This window comes from Cebus imitator, unplaced genomic scaffold (genome assembly GCF_001604975.1).
Source record: "Cebus imitator isolate Cc_AM_T3 unplaced genomic scaffold, Cebus_imitator-1.0 Scaffold555, whole genome shotgun sequence".
Classification (NCBI taxonomy): domain Eukaryota; kingdom Metazoa; phylum Chordata; class Mammalia; order Primates; family Cebidae; genus Cebus; species Cebus imitator.
In genome coordinates this window covers 341,159-350,956 of record NW_016107870.1, presented here as the reverse complement: position 1 = coordinate 350,956, position 9,798 = coordinate 341,159, and the positions used below count along the sequence as shown (strand labels likewise).

The 9,798-nt window shown below is 63.6% G+C and overlaps 1 protein-coding gene across 1 annotated transcript in view; it reads left to right on the top strand.

Annotated features, from left to right (window-relative positions):
* The window catches only part of KCNQ2 (potassium voltage-gated channel subfamily Q member 2), a 75,561-nt gene extending 73,934 nt beyond the window's left edge, over positions 1-1,627 (top strand). The window contains 1 exon segment of the mRNA XM_037733914.1: positions 694-1,627. Coding sequence (XP_037589842.1) covers positions 694-1,425 — 732 coding nt within the window. The 3' untranslated portion in view covers positions 1,426-1,627.
* Positions 1,628-9,798: the final 8,171 nt, after the last annotated feature.

Here is a 9,798-nt window from a genome sequence, read left to right as displayed (position 1 = left end):
TGCTGGTGGGTGGGGGTCACCAGGAGGCGGGTCCTCGGGGTCTCGTTGCACCTGCCCGGCCTTCCTCCTCTCTGTCCTCCTTGCCCACCACCCCAGCAGTTCTCTACTGGGGGTGCATTCCCAGAAGCCACCACTCAGGACGCTTGTCTCGGGGTTTGCCTCTGAGAGCTGGGCCTGAGCAGTGAGTGAGGAACCGTCAGGTCCTGCCCGGTGGGGTTTTCACTGAAGGGGGTTCCCTGGTGGGCAGCAGGAGGGCCTGGCTCTGAACACAGGTCCGGGTGGAGCCGGAGGCTGAGCCCCGGGGGTCTGGGAAGGAGCAGGAGCTGCTCCTGTGCCTCCTCTCTGGCTCCTCCAGCTTCCAGGAAGCTGGGGTCCCCCTCCCCCCTCCCCCCGCACCTTTCCAGAGAGCAGCCCGTGTCCCCCCATCTCCTAGGATCAGCCTGGGTCCCCCATTTCCTGGGAGTAGCTCAGGTCCCCCCACCTCCTGGGACCAGCCCTGGTCTCCCGTTTCCTGGGAGCAGCATCAGTTCCTGAATCTTCTGGGACTAGCCTGGGTTCCCCCGTTTCCTGGGACCAGGCTGGGTTCCCCTATCTCCTGGGAGCAGCCCGGGCCCCTCGTTTCCTGAGAGCAGCCCGGGTGCTCCCTCTCCTGGGACTGGCCCCAGCAGCGCAGCCCAGCCGCCCGTCTTGCAGGTCTTGTCCATGGAGAAGAAGCTGGACTTCCTGGTTAACATCTACATGCAGCGCATGGGCATCCCCCCGACGGAGACTGAGGCCTATTTCGGGGCCAAGGAGCCGGAGCCAGCGCCGCCGTACCACAGCCCGGAAGACAGCAGGGAGCACGTGGACAGGCACGGCTGCATCGTCAAGATCGTGCGCTCCAGCAGCTCCACCGGCCAGAAGAACTTCTCGGCGCCCCCGGCCGTGCCCCCCGCCCAGTGCCCGCCCTCCACGTCCTGGCAGCCGCAGAGCCACCCACGCCCGGGCCACGGCACCTCCCCCGTGGGGGATCACGGCTCCCTGGTGCGCATCCCGCCGCCGCCCACCCACGAGCGGTCCCTGTCTGCCTACGGCGGGGGCAACCGCGCCAGCACGGAGTTCCTGCGGCAGGAGGACGCCCCGGGCTGCCGGCCCCCCGAGGGGGCCCTGCGGGACAGCGACACGTCCATCTCCATCCCGTCCGTGGACCACGAGGAGCTGGAGCGCTCCTTCAGCGGCTTCAGCATCTCCCAGTCCAAGGAGAACCTGGACGCTCTCAATAGCTGCTACGCGGCTGTGGCGCCCTGTGCCAAAGTCAGGCCCTACATCGCGGAGGGCGAGTCGGACACCGATTCGGACCTCTGCACCCCGTGCGGGCCCCCGCCACGCTCCGCCACCGGCGAGGGCCCCTTTGGTGACGTGGGCTGGGCCGGGCCCAGGAAGTGAGGCCCCCCAGCGCCCTGCCTCTGAGGTTTTGAGGCGGGAACCCGCTGGGGCCCTTTTCTTATATTAACTGGGTGTGGCGGGGAAGTAGGCCCTGGAGGGGCCCGTGTGGGCTGAAGGACGGGGCTCCTGACAGTGACCTTTTACAAAAGCTATTTTCCAACAGGGGCTGGAGGGCCGGGCAGGGCCCCGTGGCTCTGGAGCAGCGTGGAGCAGCGAGGCCGCCCTGTCCGCTCGGCTCAGGGCTGCAGTGGACTTCGTCGCTGGCGTGAGGAGGGCAGGAGGGATGACAGGGTGTGGCGGGCGTGGCGGCAGGCCGGGGGTGCCAGGGCGGGAGGTGGGCTCAGGGAGCAGAGCCTGGGGGGCAGGCCCCACGAGGGCCTGTGGGCCATGGGGCCTGGCGGGGTTTCTGGTCAGCTGCAGGTGGGTGTGGCCAGCCCTCACACCTGCAGTCTTTCCTGTCCCCCACCTTGGGGAGCCCAACAAAAAAGCTTCTGGTCGCTGTCTTCTCCCTTCTCCCTGCACCTTCTGGGATCTGAGGGTCTTTTGATGGGAGCCAGCCCTGAGCTGGAGGCCGTTGCCCGCAGCTGAGGAATGGGTGGGGCCTGGGAACAAACTGGAGCCCAGAGTGGACATTTCACCCTCTGAGCTCGGCCCTCCTATAAAGCAGCGTCTTCGGAAAGGGGGCCCTGGGGGCTCCTGTCACCTCACCCTGGGCTCTCCCGGGGCATGTGAGAGCCAGCAGCACCCCAGTCTTGGAGACCTGAGGGCCAGGACCCCAACTCCTCTCCTCTCTCCTGACTGCCCTGGCCGGGTGCTGCCTGCTGAGCAGGCCTCATGGTCCTTCGCCAGGGCCCCACCTCGCCTGTGCCCACCAATGCCCCGACAGACCTGGGCAGGGCAGGGCCTTGACGCCACAGGCCGGGAAAGCCTCCACACCCACTGGACGCCCACATGGCCAGCACAGGCCTCCCTCCCTGCCTTCCTGGACGAAGCCACTTCTGCCTCTGCCAGCTGAGGGCCCTCCTTGGCTCTCCTGCCCCCTGGAGCTGCCTGCCCCTTCTCCTCCACTGACCAGTCCCTTAGTGGGGCCTCTTGGCGTCTTGGGTCTCAGGGACGCACCATCCCATGTCCCTCCAGTTGTGGGCACTGTGGCCCTGGAGGCAGCCACTGAGAGGTGGAGCGGGCCCTTAGCTCCAGGCTTCAGCACCTGAGCCCAGGAGCATCTGGCATCTGGGGTGATGGCGTCACAGGAGGGCCTGGGCTCCCTGGGAGTGAGCAGGGCTGGAGTTGTAGCAGAAATACCACAAAGAGCAGGTGCGGAGGGGCGCTGGCATGCTCCTCCTCCACCTTTGTTTTAAGGTCAGTTGGCTGGGCTGGGAGGTCCTGGGGCCCTGAGGTCAGCCAGGGACCCCGTCCTGAGGGGAAGGACTTAGAAGCATCTGAAGGTCGTACGCCCCTGGCAGGTGGGGGTCCCGGTGCTGAGTCTTTGGGGAACCATATCTGGCGTCCATCATGGGGGCTGCTGCCCTGGCCTCTGTGCCTACCCCAGCCCGGCCAGGACACTCCCAGGCCCCACTGTCTGGGTGCATCTGCCCATCCCAAAGAGGTGCCAACTGGGAGGACTCAGAAGCCACTGTCCAGGTTCCCATGGGCTGTCTGCTCTGTTCCCAAAGGCAGCGTGTGTGAGGCCTCAGGCCCTGTGTCCCCTCTGGTGAGACCGTGGCTGCGTTTCCCCGGGTGGTGCCCTTGCCATCTCCCACTGGCTGATTAGAGTCCTGGGTCCATGTCCCTTTGCCTTCCTGTCGTGGGACAGGGAATCCGCAGCGGGGCCCACAGGCAGGCGTATGAGTGTGTCCTACCCCACGCAGCCCCAGCCCCAGCCACTGTTCCCCACACCTCCAGTTCTGTCTCAGCCACCAGGGCTCCAGCACCCTGGAGAAGGGAGACCTGGGGCTGAGGGAGGCTGTGCTGTGTGCCCCTCCCAGGCATGGCCTACCTGCTCTTTCCTCCGCAAAACCTCGGAGGCATGAGCACCTGGGCACAGGTGGGGGTTCTGTAGCAGGGGAGGACAGGTCCATCCCTTCCCTCCCAGAAGCCTGCTGCCCAGCAGGAGGGACTGGGGCTAGACTCGTCCAGCAAGGAGCACGTGGCGCGTCCCCTGGAAAGTCTCTGGGTCCTGGGAAGATGGAGGGTGCATGTCCTGGATTGGTTAAGGGCCCTGTTTTTGGGAGACAACAGGGTAGACGCTCTGTCTTGGGCTCCCCCGGACTCTAGTCTGAGCAGGGGAGCCACCCGCTGCCCGGGCCCCACCTCGGAGAAGTGCAGCAGGAAGGAGGCTGGAGGTGGTGCGATGCTGCTCGGGGGTCTGTGTGACCAAACGTGGCCAAGGGCCAGTGCCACCTCATGGCAAAGAGCTCCCACGATGTTTGTTAGGTTGCACATCTTCACATGCCATTGGCTTACACACACCTGCTTGCAGGCATACACATGCGTGCTAACACGCACACACAAACGTGTACAGACCACGCACAGCACTCACATGTGCACACATGCATGCATACAGGCATACACACACGTCTACACATGTGTACACACATATCTGCACACAGGCATACACATGCATGCTTACACACACAAGACCCTGATAGACCACACATGCACAAAAGCATACAGGACACACCCATGTACACAAGCATGCATACAGGCATGCACACACATACTTACACACATGCACATAGGAGACCACGCACAGCACACACGTGCTCACCCATGCCTGCATACAGGCATACACATGCATGCTTACATGTACATGTACTTGCACAGATCACATAGCACACATGTGCACCCACTTGTACAGACCATGCACAGTGCATACATGCACAGACATGCCTGTGTACAGGTATACACATGCACGCTTACACATGCTGACATATGCACACACACGGTCACAGACCACACATGCACACACCCACATCTGTGCACACACATTAGACAGATCACACAGCACACACATGTACAGACCACACACAGTACACACATATACACACATGCACAGACCAGACAGCACACACACGTGTGCACAGACCATGCAGTGCACGTGCACACTCAAGCACACAGACCACACGGCACACACACAGGGCACACATACGCACTCACTCTCACACACGTGTGTGCACACTCCCTGCCCTTCTGTCTCTGGTCTTTCTCTTTGACCCTGCTGGGTTTAAGCTGCCCAGGGAGGAGTCAGAAGGAGTCACTGTGGTTTTGGGGTCCTGTGGTCGGCAGTCCCACTGTCTGAGCTCCTGGCCCGCAGTGGCAGAGGTCCAGGCAGGGGCCAATCAGGGTCTCACACTGCCTGTCCCCCCACAGCCTGGCGGCTATCCAGAGGAGGGATTCTGCTGGAAGCCAAGACGCCTGGCTTCCGTATGGGTTTCTGGGTGGGTCCTGCATTTGGTCTGCCCTGGAGGTGCTGGCCACTCCCCATTCCTTCCTGGAAAGTGTGGCCCAGCCTTGAATCCCAGGCCCCGGCCCTGGCAGGTGCTGCCGCCCCTCAAGGTTCCCTGGCCGGCCCAGCTTCTCCCTCTCTTGTCTGCGTAAAATCACAGTCCGTGAATCTTCCGGCTGCCACCACAGCTGGGACACCCTGGGAGAGGCCCCTCCCACGCCTCCCGCACACAGGTCCGAGCGCGGCAGGTGCCTGACACGCCCCACCGGAGGACACGCTGCCCCTCAGCCATGTTCCTCCCTTTTGGGGGCCTCATCTCCAGCCCCCACTTGGAGGCTGCAGTCGCCTCAGGCACTGTGAGGGCTTCTCCAGGGGGCACTGTCGGAGCTGTGGGTCTCATCGCCCTGGGCCCCGCCCAGAGGGGAGCTGCAGCCAGTGCCCATGCGTTTTAACGTTGACTGCGTCAAGACGACCCCACTCCCGTCAGGCTGGGGGTCTCCGTGTTTCTAGGCTCCAGACCCTGCTGCTGGAGAGAAGGGGACGAAGACTCCAGCTGGGCTTGGTCCCCACAGTCAGGGACCCTGTAAAGGACCCCCCATTTCTCTCTGGAAAGAGCTGGGCCCTGAGCTATTTCTGGTTGTTTCCCAGAAGCCAAGGAGCTGAAGGAACTGGCAGAGCTTTGCAGAAATGCCCGTGTTGTCCCCACTGCCCTGAGCTGTGAATGCTACAGAGCGGAGGCCGGGGGCGCTGGGAAGGTCACAGCTGACACCACCCAGCCCCAGTGGCACAAACCCTTGAACCACACGTGGGGTGGGAGGGGCACTCAGAAGGCGGGGTCTGCGTGGAGGGTGCCTGGCCAGGGGCTGAGCTCTGAGCTGTGGGCGCTCAGTGCCCGGGTGTCCCCTGACCCCGTCCAGTGCCTCCCGCACCCACGCAGAGCTCCCAGGCCACATGTCCAGGGCATGAGGGTGGGGTGAAGAGGCCTGGGCAGGACACTTGGGGGCTGCCCGGGGGGGCCTGTGTGGCTGTGCCAGGCCAGCCATCCCATGTTCCCATCCAGGGGCGCAGGCTCCACTTCAGCCCCAGCACAGTGCCAAGGAGCAGGAGAGACAGCTGGGGTCGGGGGAGGGCTTCCTGAAGGAACTGGGATGACGGACTCTGGGGCCAAGGGAGGCCTGGAGAAGCTGAGCACACTGAGAGGCTTTCCGTGACCCCGGGAGCGTGGGCTGGTGAAGGTCCCGGTTTGCCCAACTCTGCTGTCTTGTAAGGGTGGAACTGACCCCGGGAGAGGTGATGTCACAGGGGAGGTTGTTGGAGATGGCGGAGGAGGAGGGACTGGAAGGGGCCGCTTGGGAGGGAGGGCCCTGTTCTGTTTGAAAAGGCATTCGTGGGGTGGGGTTGAGTGCACTCTGGCCTTGGACACTTGCTGTGGTGGCTCTGGCTGGCCGAGGACACTGGGTCTGGCCAGTGGCTTGTCCTGAGAGGTCCCAGCATCTGACTCTCGGCCAGGTGCCAGTGAGGAGGGGCCGGTCCCCGGGGCTGCCAGGCGGTGCGTGCACTCCCCCATACACCCCATGCCAACTCCGCCTGGCTTTTACAAAGTCGTTGCCTTAATGCATGTGGACAGGAACTCCCTGAGGTCACCCCACGCCCCCCAGCTTGGCCAGGCATGGATGCCCTGGAGCCTGCCTCCAGGCTGGGCGGGCGAGGGGCCCGAGGGACGGGCTCCAAAGACAAGCGCAGGGCAGGAGGGGTCTGACACCGAGGCACCCAGATCCAGGGGTCCTGGTGGACGCCACCCACCTGCCTGGGGTTCACTCGGCCACGCGCGCCCGCCACGCCCGCGCCCCACTGCACTGCGGCCTGCCGTCCACCGGCTGTGACACTGGCTGCAGCTTCCCCGTCTGCGCCGTTGCCTCTGGCTGTCTGCACTTCTGTTCATGCTCCAAAGAATCTTTCGTAATGCCTTCAGTACCGACGCACACTTCCGGCCATTTTGTACATGTCCTTGTGCCGCAGCGACCAGGCCTTTCTTCGGTGGATGTGTTGCCCGCACCTCACTCTCCATTTGTGCAGCGTCCGTTTCTAGGGATAGACGTCCAGGGAATGAACTCTAGTTTTCTAACAGATTAGCCAAGATAGTAACTTACTCACACGGACAGGTTGACGCCAGAGCCGCAGGAACGCCAGTGCAGGTTTGCGGGGGGCTTCGGGTGTGGGGTCCCGCGGCCGGGACGGCCGTGGAAGGTTCTGGGGATCCCTGCTGCCACAGGTACGAGCTCGGACGCCAGGTGGACCTGTGCACTCAGTAAAACGCAGTGATTCAACCTGGACAGCGTGTGGCCTCCTCACTCACACAGGCTGTCTCTGGGCGGCCGGTCGCTGGGCTGGGGACCCCGGGTTGGGGCAGGGAAGTCCCCTCCCAGACCGCACTCTGCCCAGGGCCGAAGGCCTGTGCTGTGCTGGTGTCCTGGGGCCACCACGGAATATCTCAAATCTCAGCCTCCAAACACCAGAAATTCATCATCTCGCAGTGGGGAGGCTGGAGCCCCTCCTCCCTCGACACCCACCCTGCTGGGCCTGGGTCTGCGGAGGTCCCGTCTGTGGCGCTGGACCCCAGCGCGAGCGCTGCTGCGTCTCGGCCATCAGGAGCAGTGGGGACCAGGGGGCTACTCAGCTCTCAGTGGGAGAGGAGCCCTCCCCCCGTCTGCACCACCCACCCCAGTGCCAGGGGCTCTTAGTGACGCATGCCACTCTCCTTCCACGGCCTGGCTCCACATACGCCACCAAGGATCCGCACGGGGTGCCCACATGGTGCTCCCATGCCACCTGCCCTCAGCCGCACTGTCACCCCACTCCACAGGAGGGGACTCGGAGCGCTTGGGGTGTCCCCGGCCGCTGGCGGCTGCAGGGACCGCGTGTGATTCTGCATTGCCAGAGCCTGCAGGGGGGCTGCAGCCACAGCAGAGTGGGTCCTGACTTGGCCATCTGTGTCCCCGCAGATCCCTGCTCAGGCAGAGTCACATCCTGCTGTCACCTGGCTCCTGCAGTGGGAGGGAGGTGAGGGAGGCCCTTACCCCCAGGTCTTTGGCAGCATTTCTGTTCACCCGTCCCCCTCCGGAGCAGCAGTCGGGACCTGTTGAATTCTGCGATTCCTGTGCAGGGTCTGGCTCAGGCTCCGTGTGCCCGGGCTCCTGTTGGACTCTGCCTTTGGGAGGTCTTGGGGCACGTGCCTATTTGGTGAATGAATGAATGAGTGAGTGAGAGGATGAATGAAGGGCAGGGTCTGTCTCTGGAGAAGGTGTGGGGTCCTTCCCTGGAGGGGAGCGTGGAGTCCATCCCTATTGAGGCTCTGCAGGCCCAGCTCCTGGTGGGGATCTGCACTCACTCTCTGGCTGCCCCCGGACAGGGAACTCCTGAGCACCCCTGGAGACCCCTTGGCAGGCGGCCCTCCCACCCCGCTTCCTACCCTGCTTCCCCCCACCACAGTGACCATGGCTCCTCTAGCCCCTCCCAGACCCTCACATATGCCCCCATCCCTGAGTCCCCTTCAGACTGGAGCACTCAGGGGCTCTGATAAATGTACCCCCTTTGTGAGAGAACCCTCAGGTGGGAGAGGCGCCCAGTGGTGCCCACGGAACTCGGGGTCACAGCAGGAGAAGGCAGTGTCGGTGTGCAGACCCCTGCACCTGGCGTGGGGCATGAATCACCCTCCGGGGCACTCATGACCAGGCCAGAGGGTGGGGCGTCAGGCTGAGGGCCTCAGCAAGCCAGTGGTGGGGTGGGCAGGAGAGCTTGTCCAGAGGCCGGACATGGGCAGAGGAAGATCTGGGCAGGGAGGGGGTGGGGGCAAGGAGACCAGATAAGCAGACAGGGGAGGGGCCAAGCCAACAGACAGGAGGCACCCAGCTGGACACTTGGCCAGGGTGCACTGAGGGAGGGGACCGCAGGGGTCCCAGGAGAGGCTAGGCCCAGCAGATCCAGCATCCTTCTGGGTGTCTGCAGGCCTCAGGGGGAGGCAGGGAGAGCCTGGGGCCCCCAAGAGAACCCAGGGGCCTCAGGGGTTCCACAGAGGCCCCTCCTCTGGCCAGAGCCCCAGGACCTGGCTGCCCCTGCCCCTCACCCACTGTGGTTCCCGGCCCCACCATTCCACAACACCCCAACTTGTTCATGCCCTGAGGACAGAGTCACTGGGCACCACCCGTCCCTGCATCTGGTCCACAGCATCACGCCCAAACCAGCCACAGGTGCCTGTCCCCAGGCTCCAGCCACTGAACCACAGCGGGAATGTGTGATACCTCCAGCCACTGAGCCACAGCAGGAATGTGTGATATTTCCAGCCACTGAGCCACAGCAGGAATGCGTAATACTTCCAGCCACCGAATCACAGTGGGAATGCATGATACTTCCAGTCACCGAGCCACAGTGGGAATGTGTGATATTTCCAGCCAATGAGCCACAGTGGGAATACATGATACTTCCAGTCACTGAACCCTGTGCTTTCCCTTGTGACGCTGCTATGTCTCATGCTGTGTATTTTAGTTTCAACAAACAACAGGGGCAGAGCCTGGCCCAGCCCTCTTCCTCCTGGGCTGGGTCTCGGTCAGCAGAGGGGACCTCAGTGAGCCCCTGGCAGTCTCCATGGGGCCCAGAACTGGGATTAGCAGCTAAGAGAACATGGTCAGTTTTGAGTAGACTCAGGTCTGGGGCTCTGGGCCAAGGCTCAGGGCAGTGGGTCTGAGCAGCCACAGGCTGGGGTGGGGACTCCGGCTTCCCTCATCCTCCATGGCCTGGTGTCTTGGCCTTACCTCCTGGCATCTCCCAGGAGGCCTCATCCGTGTCCAGTGTGGACACATGGGCACAGCCCCGCTCCCGCCCCCCTCCCGGTCAGCTCACACATGGGCACATCCCCACTACAGCCCCCTCCC